The following is a 23,724-nucleotide window of genomic DNA, read 5'->3' as shown; positions in this document are numbered from 1 at the left end:
GGCACAATGCGTGATCACTTCTAATCATAAAGTGCTGCCACCGAGAAATGAATATTTCCTGAGCCATTATGTTAGTCCATGCATTCAGTGTCTTACAGTGTAAAACTCATCTCTAAAAATAACAATATTAAGCTGCTTAAAATTAACGATTTCTCTGTAGACCCACTCCATATTTCTCTAAAGTGGATTTACGAATGTGACGCAGTTTTATTGTCTTTTACAGACCTGATAGAAACAGAATTATTATTAGCATACATTTTTTGCAGTCTTTCAGTTATTAGCTTGAATTTCATTCAACAGCGTAAATGGAAGCCTAGCAAGTAAAAGTTCTGCTGTTGTCAAATATGCTGTGGATGTGAGCAGAACTACTTATACTTTCAAAACATTTACAGTACCGAGTAAAAGTCAGAAAGCTATTTAATGGCACTCTTAACAACCATGTCCCCAGGAGCTCAGTCTTTTAAACCTAACTATTTGCTTGAAGTAGACACCTGGCATCCTTTGCTTGCTGAAGGTTCATTAATACTTGGGCTCAATTTCTGAGCTAACATTAGGCATTTATATTGGTTGAACTGCAGCTGAAATGCAGCAAGCCTGCTTGGTGTAGCATTGAGGTGTAACTGCAGTCCCATAGGTTGTTGGGGTAGGAGAGTCAGAGCATGTATTGTGCTGTAGAGCATGCTGTGGACTGTAGTGCAGTGCATTGTGAAACAGGCCAAAATGAATAGAACATTAAAACACTTCTGAGGGCCAGAGAGGATTATGTTGCAAGTCTGATCTGGCCTGCGGGCCCTGTGTTTGGAACATGGGTCTTAGAGTGTTCATCTTTGAGAGAGGAGAAAATCAAGCTGCTTCAGATCTGAAAAAATCCACAGGTGTTTCTGTCCTTCCACTGTGACAAGACAACTCAGCGCTATGAGTCTGAAAGGATGTGTAGCTGCCAAGAAGCCCTAACTGAGAAAAGGAAATTAAAAAAAGAAGAGTATTTGCTAATCAAACAAAGAAACTGCTGGTGTTTTCAGAACAATGGACTGACCACCCCAGAGTCCAGACCTCAGCATCACTAAATGTGTTTGGGATTACTTGGACTGCTGTCAAAACAAAACTTCATGTCTCCAAAATGATAACTTTACAGAAGAAGGAAAAACCTAATTTACTTTCAATGTACAACCCCAATTCCAAAGTTGGGATGTTGTGTAAAGCATAAATAAAAACAGAATACGATGATTTGCAAATCCTTTTCAACGTATATTCAATTGAATACACAACAAAGACAAGATATGTAATGGATAAACTTTATTGTTTTTTTCAAATATTCACTCATTTTGATTTGATGCCTGCAACACGTTCCAAAGAAGTTGGGACAGGGGCATGTTTATCACTGTGTTACATCACCTTTCCTTTTAACAACACTCAATAAGCGTTTGGGAACTGAGGACACTAATTGTTGAAGCTTTGTAGGTGGAATTCTTTCCCATTCTTGCTTGATGTACAACTTCAGTTGCTCAACAGTCCGGGTCCTCTGTTGTCATATTTTGCGCTTCATAATGCTCCACACATTTTCAATGGGAGACAGGTCTGGACTGCAGACAGGTCAGTCTAGTACCTGTACTCTTTTACTACGAAGCCGGCGGCGTTTCTGGGTGTTGTTGCTATACGGCTTTCGCTTTGCATGGCAGAGTTTTAACTTGCACTTGTAGATGGAGCGACGAACTGTGTTCACTGACAGTGGTTTTCTGAAGTCTTCCTGAGCCCATGTGATAATATCCGTTACAGAATGATGTCGAAGGTCACAGGCATTCAGTGTTGGTTTTCTGCCTTGCCGCTTACTTGCAGAGATTTCTCCAGATTCTCTGAATCTTTTCATGATATTATGGACTGTAGATGATGAAATCCCTAAATTCCTTGCAATTGCATGTTGAGAAACGTTGCTCTTAAACTGTTGGACTATTTGCTCAAGCAGTTGTTCACAAAGTGGTGAACCTCGCCCCATCCTTGCTTGTGAACGACTGAGCCTTTCAGCGATGCTCCCTTTATACCCAATCATGACACTCACCTGTTTCCAATTAACCTGTTCACCTGTGGAATGTTCAAACAGGTGTTGAGCATTCCTCAGTCTTTTGTTGCACCTGTCCCAACTTCTTTGAAATGTGTTGCAGGCATCAAATTGAAAATGAGTGAATATTTGCAGAAAACAATAAAGTTTATCCGTTGGAACATTACATATCTTGTCTTTGTAGTGTATTCAGTTGAATATAGGTTGAAAAGGATTTGCAAATCATCGTATTCTGTTTTTATTTATGTTTTACACAACATCCCAACTTCATTGGAATTGGGGTTGTAAGTCAATGGAACCAGACATTTTTTCCAATTAATTTTGGGTCATTTCTTTTGGTCCAATCATTATGAAACTTACACACACTGTAAAGGGCAGCAGGTATTTATGAATTATGTCAAAAAATGAAAAACAACAAAAATGGAGATACAAGGTTTTGTTCCAACAGCAACAATATATAAATGAATAATGACAATAATGTTGATTTAAAATACTTTTTTTTCTTTTTAAATCTTTTTCTGCTTTTTTCTGACCCTGAAAAATGTACTGCATATGAGCACCAGAACATTGAGGCCTTCTCTGTGGCCATCATTACTGCCCTTTGTCTTTGTACGGCAGTACGTTCTCACCAGCACAGCTTTTGTAATAAGCCTTTTATAATATCCACTACTACAAACTCCAGATAATATGAGACAATTTTTCTGTGAACATATTAGAGAAGAAAATTGTTTTAGAAAAAAGTTTAATTAAGAATTAAGTCTAAACCCCTTGTCCTCCTGAGCTCCTGCACTATAAGCCAGGGTCTCATCTTTTAACAAGCGAGCCTTCAATACATCCACAAACTGTGTAAGCTTAGTGGATTATCACGGAACACGCACACAAACAAGCTGCCCAGCCTGCATTAGTATGTATGCCGTCTGGAGTAACCTCAGCAGACTGTACGTCTGAGAATAAGTCTGCATCTGTCCATATGCAGACAACTTTGAGTTAGTATGCAGTCGTGTGGTGAGGATATTGTAATTCAGTGTTGGACCACAATGGTCAGAAAACATTGTGTCCACTGAGGGTACAGAAGTAAACAAAACAAACTTTACTGAGTAGAAGAGGACAGCTGGCAGTCCAAGCTGATACTTGTTCAACTATCTCTAGCATAACAAATCATAAAAATGTAAGCTATGACATGAGCAATATGATATGTTGTTATTATGGTGAATGATCAGAATCAGAATCAGAATAAGGCTTTATTGGCCATGTATGCTACGTATACAAGTAATTTGGTTTTGGTTACAGGAGCTCACAGTGCACAGTATCAGACAGACATTCACATGTAGGGAATAAAACAAAATAAATATAAAATCAACAAGATAAAATAAAATAAAACCTGCAATCCTACTATCACTCACTCAGACACACCCACACCCACACCCACACACACACACACACACACACACATAGTCATACCTGTAAACCTTAGAATATCCAAAGTATGAGTCTAAAAAAAGTGCTGAGTGCAGCAGCAGTTAAATGGTGTATAGTGGCAGAGAAAGGGATCAATGAGGGGTAATATGGCAGGTGAGTAAGATGCTAGAATAAACACTGGTTTGAGATGGCAGTTCCAAAGGGTGGAGTTTGGATACTATACTTGATACTATATACCAGTAAATGTAGAAGTGCAGTTGAAGCTGGAACATTGTTGTTGTGTAATATTTTAACTGTTCAAGAGAGTGATGGCTTGTGGGATGAAGCTCCTTTGTAGCCTGGATGTCCTGATCCTCATCTGACTGCAGCTATCCTATGTTGCTATCCCACTTCAGGTCTCTGGTGATTGTTGTGCCCAGGAACTTGCAGGGCTCCACTGCCACCACAGTTCTGTCCAGGGTGGTAAGTGCTGGCAGGGCTGGAGGGCTCTTCCTGAAGTCCACTGTCATCTCCACTGTTTTCGCTGTGTTCAGCAACAGGTTTTGGCTGCTCCAAAGGATCAGCTGATCTACCACCCATCTGTAAGCAGACTCGTCACCATCTCGGATGACTGTAGTGTAATCTGTGTACTTCAAGATTTTGACTGAGGGGTCCATGGATGTACAGTTGTTTGTATACAGTGAGAAGAGCAATGGTGAGAGGACACAACTCTGTGGAGCGCCTGTACTGATGATCTGGGTGTTTGAGGTGAACTTTCCCAAACTCACCTACTGCTCTCTGCAAGTGAGGAAGTTGGTGATCCACTGGCAGGTGGGGCTTGGCACGCTGAGTTGGAGTAGTATGTTGTGTAGCTGTCCTGGGGTGATGGTATTAAAGGCTGAGCTGAAGGCCAAGAACAAAATTCTTGCATGCGTTCCTGAGTGTTCAACCTGTTGAAGAAGGAGCTGGAGTCCCATGTTCACTGCATCATCCACCGATCTGTTTGCTCGGTATACAAATTGCAGGGGGTCTAGCAGAGGATCTATGATGTTCATCAGATGGGACAGCACCAGTCTCTCAAAGTATTTCATGACTGCAGAGATCAATGCAATGGGTCTATAGTCATTCAATCCTGTGATGGTTGCTTTCTTGGGAACTGGTACTATGGTGGAACGTTTGAAGCAGGAAGGTACAACACACAGCTCCAGTTATTTATTAAAGATTATCATTATTATTTCATGATATACTTTCCTGAGTATGCCATTGGTATCATCTGTACTTTGATATCGATACATATTGGGGGCAGACTTGGGCTGGAGGTTAGGGAACCAGTCCTGTGACCGGAAGGTCGTTGGTTCGGTCCCCTCGGCTGACAGTCCATTACTGGAGCACCCTTGAGCAAGGCACCTAATCCCCAATTGCTCCCCGGGTGCCGTGGATAGGGCAGCCCACTGCTCCGGGCAAGTGTGCTCACTGCCCCCTAGTGTGTGTGTTCACTAGCATGCATGTATGTAGGTCTTTCATTGCACGGATGGGTTACTAATTTCATAGTGTGCAAACAGTGACAAATTGCTGTTTTAAACTATCCTTTATGACCAGACCATGACAAACACTAACAGTGGAGCATTTCACAAATCTGTCAGTGGGAGAAAGTGTTTGGTGAGCTATTTTTACCAGCTGGAAAAGCGTGGCCGCAGTTTTTGTAATAGTCATAATTTAAGAAAGAAAACCGGTTATTTTTAGCTGTCTGGTGATGAGTGCAGGGCTATCCCATTACAAATGCAAAACAAGTGGCCATCAACAGTGCTGAATTGTTTCTCACTGTCAAACTTACAAACTACAAACTACAAACAGCAAACGTTACCTGGCTCAGTAAGTCAGTGATGGATTAACAGCCTAACTGGCATCAGTCCTGCTGCATCCATGTCAGAGCACATTGCGGTATTCAAACACCAGCTAGCAGACGACTGGATTTCTCTATAGAAATTTAAGGGGTGAACTGTAATATATCAACACCAGACAAACAGAGCCTCCTTTTAGACACACTTAACCTGAAATTGGTGCTTTTGTGTCTCGTTTGATCTACAGTAACAACAATTCGTCTTGTTGTGCGAGTGACAGAGCACTGCTTCAAGTTAGCCTGCTGCTAAAAACAGCTAGCCTGGAAAGATAGCGTTCTCCTGCTCTCCACTGCCTCACAGCGTCCTCAGTTTACTTTCGTCTAAATCAAGGCTGTAACTGACATGAACCCACTTCTTTCTTTCACTTTTGTTGCACTAATGCTAATGTACTAATACTACAATATGACTAAGTGCTGTGACAGCACTTCAGCTGAGAGCGGCAGATGCTGTAAAGCTTGTTAGGATGTAAGGATTCTAAGTCGGTGCAGTTACGTTATTTATCTTGTCACTCACACTTGGTCACAGGAGAACAGATCACCACTTAGACAGTGAATGTATAACTTCATGTTTCAGACGCATATTTGGCAATTCAATTTACTCGTCACCCCTGCCTTTCTAATCATGTCGGAAAACTCGGAACTGCGCCCTCTCCTGCCGACAGCATAGAAGTGTCAATTCCGTTGCAGTAGAAAACACCACCAGGGCTGTCGGTAGAATATGGGAGTGAGGGAATTATATTGAAAAGTGTATTATATTGAAAATTTCTATAGTTCTAGTAAGGTTACGTCGCATTATCATTTTATCACCCAGCCCTAGTTGTACAAGAAGCTACTTTACTCTGTATGCTGGAACTTTACACTGAATCATTTGGTAAAACTTAACTGACTAACATTGGCCTAAAACATCGTACTACACTCAACTGTCTGCTGAGTTGTTTAGCCCAGACCTAGTTAACCAAAACCTTTTACTTCATATACACACAATCTGTAAAAGCAAACATTTAATTTTACTTCATGTAAATGCAATTTGTAACTGCAAACAGGTTTATGTTCTTCCTGCTGGTGTGGGTCTCCTCACTTTCAAAAGCTACTTCCCTTGTTGAGAATCTGCTTTATAATGACCTGTGGATTCCATGTTTATCATTCAAACTGTAACAATCACTAAGCTGATTCACTGACAATGCATATATTTAATTATTATCATTTTTTTAAATCAACCAAATGATTTTTTTTGGTGCATGTTGTTTGTTCCAACTTGGTTATAATTCTCAGAAAAACACAATGATTCACATCATGTATTGTAAAAATGTCTTTAAGCATTGCAATTGGAAGGTGATCTTATTTAGACTCCAGGACAACTTGTAATTATGTTACACATGCAGGTATGCAAATGTTCGGGCTGAACCATTGATTTTTATGGTAAAACCAGTTTTTTTTTAGAAATTGCAGTGCAACTGCAACTTCTAAACTTGCAGGTGCTGCCATTTTAATTATATCCAACAAGTCTGAAGTGCGGTAATTTAAGCTACTAACAAAGCTGGTGAATTGGCAATCTAGTACTAGTAGTCTCGCAATCTAGCAGTCTTACCCAATCATTCTTATTAGTATAGCGTGGTGTGCTTCAAACCTCAGTCTGATGCTTGTAGGGTAGAAGTCTTACCCACTATGCTACACCAACCACATATGCAAATATATTGCCCACCCTTAAAAGGACATTCAACACTGCAACAGATTCAGCAATGTTGGAGTTATGCTTTAAGGAAACATGTTTAAACACAGGAAATACATACTTTTGTAGAAAGTGTCTCGTGGGTCTGGTTTGAGCATGTCCGCAGTGTGCGTCTCTGTGCTGTGAACCTCCTGCAGAGAGAGTGTATGACTCGCCAAGGTCTGAGGAATGTGCTTCACACTGTTCATCTTCAGGCTGGACTCATCTGAAGGAGAGATAAAGAGAACAGAGGTGTGTTGTCAGATCCCCTTGCAGCTCACTGGAACATCACTGTCAGTGAAGGACTTTGGACAGAGCAGGCCAAGATGAAAAACATGTAGTTACTGTAAATACTATCCCGCAGTTATGGTAAAGCATGAAGTAAGTGTAATAAGGGGTGAACTGATGGTAAAGCAAGTGTAACAAAATGGTGAATACTTTTCATATATACATTTACACTATACTTGTATACAATGCCCAAGGGTGCCAATAATGCTGGAACTGCTATAGTTTATGTACTAAAAAAGTCATAATTCATTTTACCAACCTCTCTAGAACCTCTCTTAGAATTAAGCCTTTAAATAGTCAGGATCTGCCAGAGGATCAAAACTCCTATAACCTTTCAGATTAACTCAGCTACTCTGCATTGTGGTCCATGTAATAACCCTTAAGATGTAATAAGACTGGGCTTTTAAGGGGTTAAACGAGTTACTTTTGCAACTATGCTGCTATCTACTGCCTTTAAGATTGATGTATGTAATTATTCGCTGTTATGATTGACTTTATTGTGCCTTATTCAAAAGCAGACAGGCTGAAATGTATGGAATAAAATTAAGTTTTAAGAAAAACTGTCAGGGACATCAGAAAAAATAAACTTCACTGACTACTTTCAGAGGTCTGGGTCCTCTGAAATGCAGGAGTGATTCAATAAACAGTATCAAATTTATAAATTTCCATACATTTTCCGCTTCAATAACTGCTGCAGACTGTCTCCAGTAAGACCACTTTGCAGGGCTAGGAGGAGACTGAACATTTAAAAACTGCAACACTTTACATAGTATGTCAAACTTTGATTTTAAAAAAGCAAGAAATATTCAGTTGTATGGTCCGTTTAAACAACCCCTGCACTGAGAAATGTGATTTTAATGTAGTTTTAAAATGGTAAAACCCCTAATGAATGGCTTATTATGATTATAGACTGATATTTATATAAAATATGTTCATAATTTTTCCATTTTAAAACAGAAGCTTTCATGGTACAGCCTGAAAAAGAGATTTGTAAGCAGCAACTTAGATATGTGCATGAGTAAGCTTGAAACTATCATAGCCCAATATATTACAATAATGTAAGCTCTGCTAATGTAGCTTACTCAAAATCATAATATGCCAATGCTACTCATCAGCTGCTGTAAGCACAAACTCACAATTTTTTTTAATATGCCTGCCTCCACACTGAACCCCACACTGCAAAAAATGTCATCTTGTCAAGCATAATTATCTTAAATATAGTCAGGAAATCTAATATTTCTCCTGTTGAGATTGCTGTAAGCTTAATTTAAGATTACTTCACTTATTTCTAGACATTTCTTACTTCTTTAAAGTAATTTTGTTAAGTATTAAGTGTCTATGTTGGCAGATAATTTTGTTTGTTTTAAGTAATGTGCTCAAAACCAGCAAAATGATCTGCCAGCATAGGGAGACAATTTTACTTAATAAAATGACCTCAAACAAGTAAAAAAATCTGGAAATGGGCTAGACAGTCTTATAATAAAGAGCACAACCACCTCAAAATGGGAAATGTCAGACATATCGACTATATTTAAGAGGATTTTACTTGAAAAGACACCATGACCTGCAGTTTAACTTTGTTGCAGAAAACAATACTCTTCATTTTCTTAGTGATTAGGGTTGTAATAAATCATGAATAGAAATGGTGCAATGCATGAAATCAAAAACTAGAAGTAATATTTTATTTACAAAATGTTGAAGGTAGGATGCAGCTGACACTGGCCTCTTATTCAAATTTTCTTCTCTACCTTAAAAAGAGCTGCAGTTACACACTGGTGCCTGTGCAACTGCTGCACTGTTTAAGGTGGAATGGAAAAGTTGGATAAGAAGCCAACTTCAACCTCGTGAAAAGAGGAACAGAGGATAATACTGCTGTGGTATAAAAACTTTAAAGCCAGTTAACTGGCTCATAATGGTTCATTTTCAAAGTATTATGACTACAGTAATGATTTTCTCATTATTTCCTCTCACCCTATAGCTCCAGTACGAGCTTCCTTCAGCAGCCTCATTAGACTAAATAGGCCAATATCTGATGTTATAATGTGTTCCATCATTAGTCAGCTGTTATCATTTGTTAAGCTACCTGATATTCTATAAGTACACAAGGCCCAGATTTTCATTAATTAGAATTTAAAACCATCAGCAAACTGTATTTACACACTGTGGAATTAGACTTCCGCATTTAACCCATCTGTGCAGTGAAACACCCACATACATGCACACTAGTGATCACACACACTAGGGGGCAGTGAGCACACTTGCCTGGAGCAGTGGGCAGCCCTATCCATGGCGCCTGGGGAGCAATTGGGGGTTAGGTGCCTTGCTCAAGGGCACTTCAGTCATGGACTGTGAGCCGAGTGGATCGGATCGGCAACCATCCGGTCACAGGGCTGGTTCCCTAACCTCCAGCCCATGATCTTTGCCGAAGTTAATATCTCTATAATGTGTAGCAAGGATTGTTAAATGTCAGCTCTGTCCCTTTATCACTGCTTCTTCTAGCACTGTCTTGGTTGAAATAAAATGAGATCCATTGATTCTAGTGGGAGGAGTTGAGCGTCTGAGTCGATTCCAGAAAACCCAAAGTCGTGCATCACTGGTACAGGGAAGGGGGGAATGGTGGGGAAGCAAAGGGATGTTTATATTTTACATAATCATGCATATTCATAGATCTCTGCATTCTTAATGAGAGTTGAGATTTAGGCCCAGTCTTATGCCACTTTTGGTAGTTTCCTTGGCATAGCAATACCACATTAAAATACATATATATTTTTACTCAACATATTTTTTTTGTGTGTGTGTTTTACATCATAACTTTAGGGGTACAGATTTTCCTTATATAAGCCTCTAAATTTTGAATTCACTGGGGAATAGTTCCATGTCCTCACTTCATTTCCCCTGAAGCTTATTGAGATGGACCTGAACATCTTTACTTGACCACTCCTTAACATGACCGCCTGTAGTTTAGCCCGTGGGCGTTGAGGCATGCCATGCTGTGTATATGCGAGAGTGTGTGCGTGTGCTGTGTCAGTTCATTAAGGTTCACCTCCCAGCATTACGAGAGCTTTCACAAGTGTCTGCCTGACTGGCTGATGATGAAAACACATTATAATTAGTCATATCGACTGCCCACAAGTGAACGTGCCTCTGTGTTTGTGTGTTTTTTGCATGTGCATGCTCTGTGTGGTCCACTCTGATGGAGAAGTCTGTGCTCCTCTCTGAGGGAGAAGTCTGGGTGATTAATGATTGGGACAGCATACTACACTTGAGTTGCTATTCTCTGGGTGAGCGGGGGCGGGCTGTGTTAGCTAATGCACGTCCCTCTCTCCCTCAGCTTGTTAACTTCTGCAAAGATTAAAAAGGAAAAAAAAGCCTTTAGTCTGAAATAATTTTATAAATGAGAGATCGTGGGCATGCACTCGTTGTGCTCCCTGGTAAAAGCATGTGTGAATGAATGTACGTTCCCTCGCTCATGGGGGGGTGATGTGGGTGGAGGGGAAGGGGGGTGAACATGTGTAAGCGCAGATAAGGGAACAATACTCACAGTACACAGAAAATTCAGCCTAATGCACAAGGCAGACCTCATAACTGCATTGTCTGATTGCAAATAGTCACAACTGTTTAGTAAAATTATTGACTCAGTTTGGATTGTATACGTCTGTGACATGAAAGGTGGCAAATTAATAATTAAGTTGTTAATACATCACTGATTGGCCTCAAAGAATACATTAGAATATATTATTACTTTTTCATTATGTATTACTTACTACTAAGCAATAGGCTATGCTACCAATCTCTGACATTGATCTGAAGAAAGTTTGCCCCACTCCTCAACGCAGAATTCTTTCAGCTGTGAGATGTTTGAAGGTTTTTTTGTATGTACAGCCTGTTTTAAGTCACTTCACAGCATCTCAATGGGATTAAGATCCGGACTTTGACTTGGCCATTCCAGGACTCTCCACTTCTTAGTTTTCAGCCGGTCCTTGGTGGATTTACTGGTATGTTTTGGGTCGTTGTCTTGTTGCAGGGTCCAGTTCCGCTTCAGCTTTAATTTTTTTACAGATGGTTTCACGTGTTCTTCAAACACCCTCTTATACACAGTAGAATTCATGGTGGATTCTATGATGGTAAGCTGGACAGGTCCTGCTGCAGCAAAGCATCCCCAAATCATGACACATCCACCTCCATGCTTCACAGTTGGTATGAGGTTCTTTTCTAGAAACGCTGTATTTGGTTTACGCCAAACATGCCTTCTGTTCTGGTGTCCAAATAATTCAATTTTAGACTTATCTGTCCAAAGAACATTATTCCAGAAGTCATGGTCTTTGTCTGCGTTCTCTCTGGCAAACTTCAGTCTGGCCTTAATGTTTTTCTTAGAGAGCAAAGGTCTCCTCCTTGCACAACTCCCATGAAAATTAAACTTGAGTAGTCTCTTTCTGATAGTTTAGTCATGCACTTTCACATCGACAGTAGCAAGAGCCTGCTGTAGGTCCTGTGATGAAATTAGGATTTTTCATGACTTCTTTTAGCATCTTATGGCCTGTTCTGGGGGTGAACTTGCTTGGATGGCCAGACCTGGGCATGGTCGCAGTTGTTTTGAATGTCCTCCACTTGTAAACAATTTTCCGGATGGTGGAATGGCTGATGTCAAATTCTTTTGATATCTTTTTAAATCCCTTACCAGACTCATAAGCAGCCACAATCTTCTTTCTGAGGGCCTCAGAAGCTCTTTGGATCTCACCATGGTGCTCACTCTCACTTCAACAGTCAGGGACACACCAAACAAATTTTCTGAGGTTTAAATAGAGCAAGCTTCATTCAAAATGCTGGGTAATGATGTTCTGGTCATGTGCACTTGATATGATACACCTGTGTGTGATCTTAAGTATATTAAGTGGGACAATATGTAGGGGTGTCCTAATAATGTATACCTCACCAGAAATTGCATTCTTTTTAAATTACATTTCACAGAAAATCATTTTTTATTGTTTAGTCATATTACTTGGATCCCACAGTATTGTTAAAATGAATATTAAATATCCACATGTCCAAATATGTTGAGCAATATTAATATTAATATTAATATAACTGATTAATTAATCATTAATAATATAACTATATATATATATATATATATATATATATATATATATATATATATAAATAACAGAGAAAGCGTGACCCCTAACAACCATGCATAACAAATCATCCCCATCAGATAAACAGCACTTAATGCTTTCCTCTTAGAGAGAGAGAGTGAAAAGAAATCTCAACACAATAGGTCCAAAATGATATGGAGCTGCCAAGACGCCTCACTGAGAAAGGAAAATACACAAAAACATGAATCATTTGCAAATCAAACAAAAAGCTGCTGGTGCAGAACAGTGGACTGACCACCACAGAGTTCAGACCCCACCACCACTGAATGTGTTTAGGTGTTAGGATTACTCAGATTATGCTGAGACTGAACTTTTTGCTTTTTACTTTTTACTTATTGCTTGTTTAGGCTTCTGGGTAATGTTGTGTTAAACATGATTATTTTGTTTAGTTTTTTTCTGGGCCTGAATAGAAAATAATTTAAAGGCCATTTTGAAATGGAAATGAAATAAATGATCTTTAACTGTTGCATATACACATTGTGTATATTTGCACAATGCTAAGTTGAGAAGTTGATAAGTTGATAAGAAGAAGACAAAGAGATTCTGCCTTCACTTCTGGAGAAAAAAGACGCAGAGAGTGGCAATTACCTGTGTACAAAGAGATGTATGCCGAGTCAATGACATCGTACTTCAGCCCAGGCAGAAAGGGCCTCCACTGAGAGAGAGAGAGAGAGAGAGAGAGAGAGAAATAGATAGAGAGTAAGAAAGAGAAGGAGAGAGAAGAGCTGATGAGAAGACAGAAATGTCTGGAGTCCTTTATTGCAGTAGCCATTGCAGTGTTCAGCGATAGCTCCAGCACTTAAAATAGCTGTTAGACAGACAGGCTGCAATTCTTCTAAAGAGGCCGTGCAATTACTACATCACTTCTTCTTAGCCTTGCTGCGATCGCATGAGACAGGTCATTTACCAGCTCCAGAACAAAAAACTCTAATTACACTGCCCAAAACTACAGACTTTAGACGCACACACATATTCTCTCTCGCTCTCTTTCTCTCTCTCTTTAGACACATACGTCTTGTGCAAAGCCTGGAACATTTCTATTACCATTATATTGCTTTTTCTGAATCCTGGCCGTGATACTGACATAGAAGTAGATTAGATGGAGAGGCAGAAACACTATCACAGAGCGTGACAGCTGAATCCACACAGCGATACACACTGGAGAAGCAGTGTGCATTTCTGTCTCAGCACTGGTCAGACACACAGACACATACACTTTTATATATTCATGCAAGCTTATATCCATACAGCTGCACTATAGGCACATATAGCGGCCTGACTAATGGACAACTGTACATTGCCTTTAAACAAAGGGTGGTACCTGCTGCTGCTGAACTAGAGGTGCGTGTTATTACAGTATTTTGTCATATTGAGATAAACTACCTCCCTATGTGATTTTCTGAGTATGTCATGGGTCTCATCAGTACTGAACAACTGTATGTATCACAAAGACACATTTAGATCATAGAAACATCTAAAGAGTCTGTAAACATGGTTCTTCAGGGGTCAGTGATTCTATATTGAACCATGAACATTCAAAAAAGCATTTGCATGCTTAAATGGTTCTTTGCTTGGTGAAAGGGTTCTTCGGATGTACACAGGTCGTTTGTTGTACACAGAACCTTTTTTGACAATGGTTCTGTTTAGCACCAAAAAATGGTTCTAGTAATAGTTGTGAGTTCAAGCTTGTAATGATAGAAGAATGCTTTTTGGTGCTATAGAGAACCATTTCCAAAAAGAGAAGCTTTCCAAAAGTATCCACTCACTCATCCAAATGATTAAATTCAGGTGTTCCTATCACTTCAGTGGTCATAGGTGTATAAAACCAAGCCCCTAGGCCTGCAAGCTGCTTCTACAAACATTAGTGAAAGAAGGGGTTGCTCTCAGGAGCTCTGTGAATTCCAGCATGGTACCGAAATAGGATGCCACCTGTGCAACAAGTCCAGTCATGAAATTTCCTCACTACAAAATATTCCACAGTCAACTGTCAGTGGTATTATAACAAAGTGGATGTGATTGGGAACCATAGCAACTCAGCCAGGAAGTGGTCGGCCACGTGAAATAATAGAGTGGGGTCTTAAACTTCATGTGGTCTTCAGATAAGCTCAAGAACAGCGTAGAAAGCTTCATGGAATGGGTTTCTATGGCTGAGCAGCTGCATCCAAGCCTTACATCACCAAGCACAATGCAAAGCATCGAATGCAGTGGTATAAAGCGCTGTTACTGGACTCTAGAGCATTGCAGACATGTTCTCTGGAGTGATGAATCATGCTTCTCTATCTGGTAATCCAATGGACAAATCTGGGTTTGGCGGTTACCAGGAGAACAGTACTTATCTGACTGCATTGTGCCAAGGGTAAAGTTTGGTGGAGGGGGGATTATGGTGTGGGGTTTTAACATGAAATGTAAAACCCCCAGGTGAGCAAGCCAGGGGCGACAGTGGCAAGGAAAAACTCCCTCAGAGCTGAGGAAGAAACCTTGGGAGGAACCAAGGCTCACAAAGGGGGACCTGTCCTCCTCTGGTCAAACTACCCACAAATTATTGACAAAAAAGGACCCTATACATCATATACATATACATCTACTCTTATGCTCATGTGTACTGATATAGTACACATGAGTTGGGCTCGGCCCTTTAGTTCCACTGAAAGGAACTCAATGTTTCAGCAGACCAAGAGATTTTGGACAATTTCATGCTTCCAACTTTGTGGTAACAGGTTAGGGATGGCCCCTTCCTGTTCCAACATGACTGCGCAACAGTGCACAAAGCAAGGTCCATAAGGACATGGATGAGCGAGTTTGGTGGGGAAGAACTTGAATGGACTGCACAGAGTCCTGATCTCAACCCGATAGAACACCTTTGGGATGAATCAGAGTGGAGACTGTGAGACAGGCCTCCTAAACCTTGTGGAAAACCTTCCAAGAAGAGTTGAAGCTGTTATAGCTACAATAAAGCTATACATAAAACACAGCTTTATAGAGCAATATACAACAAAAACAAATTTACCATCAATTTTAAGAACAATTTTGCCATGCAAAGAACTATTTAAACACAAAACATTTCTACATACAGCTCACGGTTCTAAATAGCATTATTCCTTTTACTATTGAAGAACCATCTTTTTTAATAGCTAACAACAACCAGTGTTGATTGGCTTTTTATTTTTAAGGGCTCAGATGTTGACATTGTTCTAATGAATGAACGTTTTAATGAATACGTTAGGAAAAAAATATGTATAAAAACTGTTTTTTGATTATCTTTATATGTGAGAAGTTAAACCTTGCATGGATTTTTCAACTATCTCTGCTAATCTGGAGTCTTCTTTGAGTCATGTTGGCTAAAAGAAAAATACTATCTTTGTGACCGTAACTGCTCAAATCTATTTCTTTTATTGCAGCGTCTTTTTCTCTAGATCTCAGGGTTAAAAAAAGGGCACAGGATGCACTGTGAAAGTTTCAGTGCATTATATCCATAAAATGTACTCTGTGTGAAAAGCAGTCACAAAGACTAAACATTAAATTATAATGAAGCATGAAAAAAAACCTCTTTCGGATTGATTTTTCTCTGTGTGACAGCACTCCACTGTGACATCCGCAACTCACTGATCTGTATCTGTGTGTAAAGGAAGTACAACCAGGACTGGAGTTTCGGAAAATGACTCAGAACACTCATGCATATGAAAAAGGAAATAAAAGATCTATTTATTGATTTCACTTATCAATAAGTGATTCCAGGTCTACTTATTTTTACCAACAGTGTGATTTTCCTTCTTGTTCCTTTTTAAAGGGGAATTCTACCAATTTTTAACCAGGATTCACAATGCATACAACACAAACACAGCCATGCTATCCTAGCAGATCAGTGTCTGCTATGATCAGTGTAGAAGATCTACATGTCTTCTGAGTTTTTATAAGCAATGTGTATGATGGTAAAATAGTATTGAATCTTAAAAAATTAACAACATGCATATATCTCTGTGTCATGACTAGATTAAATGCTTTAATTATACAGATATACAGATTTTTACAGCCTTTTTGTACACCTGTATGTGTATCATGACAATTTTGTATTATATCATGATGTCATGATACTTGCCATACTGCCCACCCTTATGCCCCCCCCCCCCCCCCCCCCCCCCACACACATACAGACAGATAGATGGACACATACAGACACAGATTTGCACACTAGCACACAGTGAATTGTTCGGCAGCTCAGTGTTTAGTATTCTCTCCATTGTTCTGTACAGCTTGTGCTTCTCAAGGTCGGTTCTGCCTTTCGGGAATCGATGGAGTGCAACTGCAGCACAATGTCAGGATCTGAGGCCCATGGACCCTTACATGGCCTTTACTTGATACACATACATACACTTGCGGACATAAACAGGCATACTCACACACACACACAGACAGGCACACACAAACTGTCCTGGTGGGATTATAGTATGAGAGTGTAAGACTGGAGCTCTGAAGCACACAGTGTGGAACATACTTAACACAGATGATGCCTTATCACCACCTTGTTATATAGTTATTCTGGAACACACATTATGTCCTGCAATATAAGCATATGTCATGTGACCCGCTGCAGGTTGAAGAATGCTAAATGAAAGAGTGCTGAGAGAACAGTCTTAAAATGGAAACATATAATAATAATGTAGTAAGAACAGGTCTAAACAGAGCCATATTAAAGCATGCCCAATGCTAACCGTCAGCTAGAGGGGTATAAAGCCCCCAAGCATTGGGCTGTGGAACTCCATCCAATACCTTTGGGATGAGCTGGAGTTGTAATGGGTGGTGTTGCCAAAATTAACATTACAGGATAGAGCATGTATGTGCATTTTCAAATAAAACCATATCCTATTTTGGGAAGTTAAAGATTTGTTATTTTGGGATGCCCCTTCACTTTTAATAAGCACCATATTTGAACAGCTAAAGTAAATCTGAAATAATTTTATGGAGCAAAATAGTAAAAGCAGAATACGATGTTAAATTGCTTCTCCATTCAGCTTAAAAAGTTACTTCATGTGGAAACAAGCAATTGAATTTGTTTTTATACATCTTCTAAGCCCTTATCCTCTAAGTCATGGAGGGTGCTGGAGCCTATCCTAGCGTTCATCGCACCCTGGTCACCAGTACATTGCAGGGCAGATCAAAAGACATAGACATTTACACCTAGGGGGCAATTTAGCATCTCTAATTGGCCTGACTGCATGTCTTTGGACTGTAGGAGGAAACTGGAGTACCCAGAGGAAACCCATGCAGACATGGGGAGAGCATCCAAACTCCATGCAGAAAGGACACCAGGGAATCGAACCCAGGCGCTTCTTGCTTTAAGGCGACAGCTTTGATTGAAACAAGGGTTCATATTGTATTTTTACAGTGTACTGTTCTGTTTTTACTATTTTTTCCAGGCTTTAAAATCACTGAATGTGTTTGGGATTACTTGGATTATGAGAAGTACAAAGAGCAAGCACCTTCTGAAACTGAAGGCTTGGTAAAGCTTTACTTCAGGCTTTTCTTTTTGTCTAAGTTGTACACTGCTGTGATTAAGTGATCTGCTGAATTGTCCTGCTGTGACTAAATTAAAAACACAGCATTTCAACAGGACGTCATCTCAGCAAATCTAACTATTCATGCCAACGACTTCAAATTCAAGCGGGGAAAAATGAAAACGCTAGGCTTGACAGGTGCCATTAAGCTTACAAACATGTCAATCTCTTCACTTCACAACACTCAGGCTTTTGTGCTGATGCATTGCACCAGCAGCACCCTTGTTTCGTCATTCTCTGCTTTTCCATGCCTCTTCAGAAAGTAAACAAAGGCCCTTCATTCCTGCTCTACATTGCTGCTGGTGAACATCCCCATTGTCCTTACTGGTTGCTACTGGATACATCATGTCATATACGTAGGTCACAGTGATGTAGGGTTGGACATTCCTTATCAGGTCAGACTGTCTGCACATGGTCCGACGAGAAGCTTTACTGTCCATAGAGTAGGACACTGAAGTGGAATTGCTTCAGACATGTCAGATGCGGCTGACAGAGCACAGGCAACAGGATACAGGCCGGCCTTTGGCCTTTCATGCTCCTGCAGGTTCAATCAGAGGGGGCCGGTGGACAGGAGACAGGAAGTCACTACCCACAAGCCAAAAAATCAGAAGAGTATGATGAAAATGACTCGCATGATTTCACTATGTAATAATCAGGGCTTATTGTGTGAGTGTGCACATGCATGTGTGTGTTGGGAGGGGGGGGGGGGGATGGCATGGAACGCCATGCTAAATAAATAAATAAATAAATAAATACATACATACATACATACATACAAAAAAAAACACAAAAAACTTTATTCTGTATAAATGAATGACCATTCTAAGCACAGATTAGCATGATATATATCAGAAAGCTTTTTCCGCCAACTTATAAATTAGTAAAAAAAAAACATACTGCTACAATTAACCCCACCTGCTCCTTGTCTTCTAACCCAACATCCTCCTTAGACTTTAATGTAATTCCATTACTGCCAAAAATCCATAATCTGTAGTGAGTATAGAGTTGTAGGAAAAGAACTGGACAGTAGTAAACCTTCACTATTAAAGCCATCAGTTTAGACATAAATGAGTCAAAACAAATATCTCCCAAACTGTAACTTTCATACCTGAGATTTTATTCCAGCTGGTTTTGGTAAATTTCTATTGGTCAATTCAGCATGAGATATTCACACATTGAAAAGGGCAGCAGATCGTAGGGCAGTAAAAATAAAAAAGATTAGAGGTGGTTGGTTTCCTTTGCACAGTGATCACATATTTTACCCTGTACCAGTTTCACAGTGACTCTTTCAGTAAAGAGCTCTGCCACAGAACTGCTGCTGCTGTTTCCATTTCTAAAATCTGACTGAAAGTTATTGGTCAGGTTACCAATCTAGAGGCCTGGATACTTTATCTCAGAAAATTGGTCCTACCGCTTAAGAAATCAGATCATGAGTGGTAGATTTCACTGTCACTTACTAATTACATTTTAACATTGTTTACACACTACATTAAACTCCTATTTAAAAAAGTACGGAAATGTGTTTCTCTTTTGATATGACACCTTTAAAGTACAAATATAATTTTAAAATGACATTAATATGCAAATAAGTAAACTGAAATTGTGAAAATACAAACATATCTAACTTCACAAGGTGAAGTAGACATGTGGCCACATTTCTGGTACAGTTTAAGTATGCAACATGAATCATATTTTTATTCTCATCACAAGATAAGTTTCCGCAACAAACACATCATTAAGGGCTGTAATGATAGAATAGATCAATTTAGCCTTCACACACACACACAGCAGCAGAATGATGTAATTAGACTGGCTGGATTGTAAAGCCATGTCTAATATTAGAGAAGTCATGTCATGCTCTCTCTGGTACATCAATTGATTTAACCACTCAGCTATAGAACCATTTACAAAGCATATGCACACGCACAGCTTAAAAACTACTCTTTAACCTGCTACTAACCTGTAATTATACCTTATTTGTGATGATTGTTCTCACTCTAGAGTTCTGTAGGAAAAATGCATAAAGCATTAACTGTGATACTGTCACAACAAACCTGCATGACCATAAGGAATTAAATATATTGTTTTTACATAAAAAAGAGCCCAAAAAACAGCATAGCTTGGGAACTCACCATAAACTACACAAACACATCAGACATCAATAAAAGTAGGCCAACGTTTTCCCTTTCTGTAAGAATTCAGTAGCTGCTGTTGAGAAGGGGAATACAAAAAGAGGAAAAAAGTGGCCAAAAAGATGTTGAAGCAGATTCATCACACTCTTAATTCTGGAGTTTGTTGAATAAATGATTTCCCCGAGTTTGCCATGGCTAATTAGGAGCTTTCTTTTTTTTTGGCATGCAGGAACCGGAGCAAGTCAAGCCAATGCCAATTCCCTCGCTCCTGAAGGAGGGCTGGAAACACTTCCTTTGACTCCGAGACTCCATGAATTTATTCATTCCCGCTGCACTCATGTCTTTGAACCTCCTCCTCCTCTTCGCCGCCCCTGTTACTGGAGATAAAACACAGTCTGATGCAGAACTCCTCCATCTTAGACCTCTGCTTTCAGGAGGTTTGTGTGTGTCGCAGAGTTTTGGCTTTTTGCTTCTCACTGATGCTGAACGCTGTCTTCAGGGCCCAGACTGAGGGTCATCTGTAGCTCTGTGAACTCTCTGTGGGACGTAAGTCAGCTAAGCATGGGTGAGCTCTTGAGAAGGCTACCAACAAATCTAAGCTTGAAGGTGACCCATTCCCAGCGGCAAAGCCACACATACACTGTAGAATCATAACTTCTAATAAAGACAGGAGAAGTGACCTATCCATCCTCTGCCCACAAAGGCATTCTTTTAAAGCAACTGTTGCGAGGTTGGACAAACTTCACAGAACATTAACAAAAATCTCATTCAGCCTAATGAGAAATCGTAGGATTTGTGAAAAACTCTGTCTTTTGTTTTCACTGTAATGTCTGCATATAGGGTCAGAACAATGGCACAAATGTTGTAATACTTTAGAGGAGAGGTCACAACCCAAATGTGGTTGGTTAGTGTAGTGGGTAACACCTCTGCCTTCTACGCTGTAGACTGGGGTTCAATCCCCACCTGGGCAAACACCCTACACTATACCAATAAGAGTCCTTGGGCAAGACTCCTAACACCGCCTTGGCCTACCTGTATAAACTGATCAAATTGTAAGTCGCTCTGGATAAGAGCGTCACCCTAATGCCGTAAATGATAAAAAGAGCCATTTTGTCCTTTCAACAAAATTCAAACCACTTTGGGAGCCACAACAATTTATGTCCATTTTGCCATCTTGGCTATAAATATGTTTCAGTATGTGCTACTAGCATTGGCTAGAAAACATAATACACTGCTCAAAAAAATAAAGGGAACAGTTAAACAACACAATATAACTCCAAGTACATCAAACTTCTGTGAAATCAAACTGTCCACTTAGGAAGCAACACTGATTGACAATCAATTTCACTGCTGTTGCGCAAATGGAACAGACAACAGGTGGAAATTATTGCCAATTAGCAAGACACACTCAGTAAAGGAGTGGTTCTGCAGGTGGGGACCACAGACCACTTCTCAGTACCTTTGCTTTCTGGCTGATGTTTTGGTCACTTTTGAATGTTGGTGGTGCTTTCACACTCGTGGTAGCATGAGACGGACTCTACAACCCACACAAGTGGCTCAGGTAGTGCAGCTCATCCAGGATGGCACATCAATGCGAGCTGTGGCAAGAAGGTTTGCTGTCTCTGTCAGCGTAGTGTCCAGAGGCTGGAGGCGCTACCAGGAGACAGGCCAGTACACCAGGAGACGTGGAGGAGGCCGTAGGAGGGCAACAACCCAGCAGCAGGACCCAGAGCCCTGCAAAATGACCTCCAGCAGGCCACAAATGTGCATGTGTCTGCACAAACGGTTGAGGATGGTATGAGGGCCCGATGTCCACAGATGGGGGTCGTGCTCACAGCCCAACACCATGCAGGACGCTTGGCATTTGCCAGAGAACACCAGGATTGGCAAATTCGCCAAGGGCGCCCTGTGCTCTTCACAGATGAAAGCAGGTTCACACTGAGCACATGTGACAGACGTGACAGAGTCTGGAGACGCCGTGGAGAGCGATCTGCTGCCTGCAACATCCTTCAGCATGACCGGTTTGGTAGTGGGTCAGTAATGGTGTGGGGTGGCATTTCTTTGGAGGACGCACAGCCCTCCATGTGCTCGCCAGAGGTAGCCTGACTGCCATTAGGTACCGAGATGAGATCCTCAGACCCCTTGTGAGACCATATGCTGGTGCGATTGGCCCCGGGTTCCTCCTAATGCAGGACAATGCTAGACCTCATGTGGCTGGAGTGTGTCAGCAGTTCCTGCAAGATGAAGGCATTGAAGCTATGGACTGGCCCGCCCATTCCCCAGACCTGAATCTGATTGAGCACATCTGGGACATCATGTCTCGCTCCATCCACCAATGCCATGTTGCACCACAGGCTGTCCAGGAGTTGGCGGATGCTTTAGTCCAGGTGTGGGAGGAGATCCCTCAGGAGACCATCCGCCACCTCATCAGGAGCATGCCCAGGCATTGTAGGGAGGTCATACAGGCACGTGGAGGCCACACACAATACTGAGCCTCATTTTGACTTGTTTTAACGACATTACATCAAAGTTGGATCAGCCTGTCGTGTGTTTTTCCACTTTAATTTTGTGTGTAACTCCAAATCCAGGCCTCCATTGGTTAATAAATTTGATTTCCATTGATGTTTTTGTGTGATTTTGTTGTCAGCACATTCAACTTTGTACAGAACAAAGTATTCAATGAGAATATTTCATTCATTCAGATCTAGGATGTGTTATTTGAGTGTTCCCTTTATTTTTTTGAGCAGTGTATAAACCAAAATGAAGTCTTACTTTGCTCTGCTTTAAGCTTTAACTCAGCTAAAACTGCTTTTCTCACATCTTTGGCAGGAAACTTTTCTGCAAAAGTAGAATGATTTCCTGTCAAATTTCTCTAGACGTTTAGCGAGGCTCCTCATTCACCAGTTTCTTGTTCGAATTTCTCCGTTCCACATCAAATGGTACCTGAGGCACCTGAACATGCAGTACTGTGCGAAAGGCATCTAAGCAAATTTTTAAACAATTTACCTCAGCAGTGAGTTTACCACAATATACAATAGAATAAAGAATAGAATAAAGTCATATTCATAATTCAAATAAACATAAAAACAATAAAAAGTAACAAGAATTTCTTGGGTCCATATTTTTCCTTGACACCTTCACAGCCACCACAGAGACTTTTTAATATCATCAATTACATCAGAAGTACAATTTAGGAGTTGCTTTTTCACTACATATAATACTGGGCTTCCTCGAGGAGAGGCTTAAAACTGGTTAAACACACTAACATCCATAAAATCACTATATATATATATATATATATATATATATATATATATATATATTCTATACATTTTGTTTATTCAAATATAAATACTTTTCTCAGCAAATAAACACATACTACACAAATAAATAGACTTTGAAAATGTGTCCTGGGTGCATAAGACTTGCACAGTACTGTAACAGCTGCACCATTTAAGGTGGGAAGGGAAAATATAAACAGAAGGCTGGCGAGTGATAAACTGTCTTCAGCTTCGCAACTTTTTAGTGTTTGAC

General features: G+C 40.2%; 1 protein-coding gene across 1 annotated transcript in view; it reads right to left on the bottom strand.

The window, feature by feature from the left end:
- The window catches only part of b4galnt4b (beta-1,4-N-acetyl-galactosaminyl transferase 4b), a 182,049-nt gene that overhangs the window by 11,002 nt on the left and 147,323 nt on the right, over positions 1–23,724 (bottom strand). The window contains exons 10-11 of the mRNA XM_037534706.1: positions 13,095–13,161; positions 7,145–7,288 (exon numbers count right to left, since the gene is read on the bottom strand). Of these exons, the coding sequence (XP_037390603.1) occupies positions 7,145–7,288; positions 13,095–13,161 (211 nt within the window). The remainder of the gene's footprint in view (positions 1–7,144; positions 7,289–13,094; positions 13,162–23,724) is intronic.

The sequence above is a fragment of the Pygocentrus nattereri genome, chromosome 25 (assembly GCF_015220715.1).
Source record: "Pygocentrus nattereri isolate fPygNat1 chromosome 25, fPygNat1.pri, whole genome shotgun sequence".
In the NCBI taxonomy this organism is placed as follows: domain Eukaryota; kingdom Metazoa; phylum Chordata; class Actinopteri; order Characiformes; family Serrasalmidae; genus Pygocentrus; species Pygocentrus nattereri.
The sequence above is the reverse complement of the archived record's forward strand: the minus strand, read 5'-3'. Positions and strand labels throughout refer to the sequence as shown.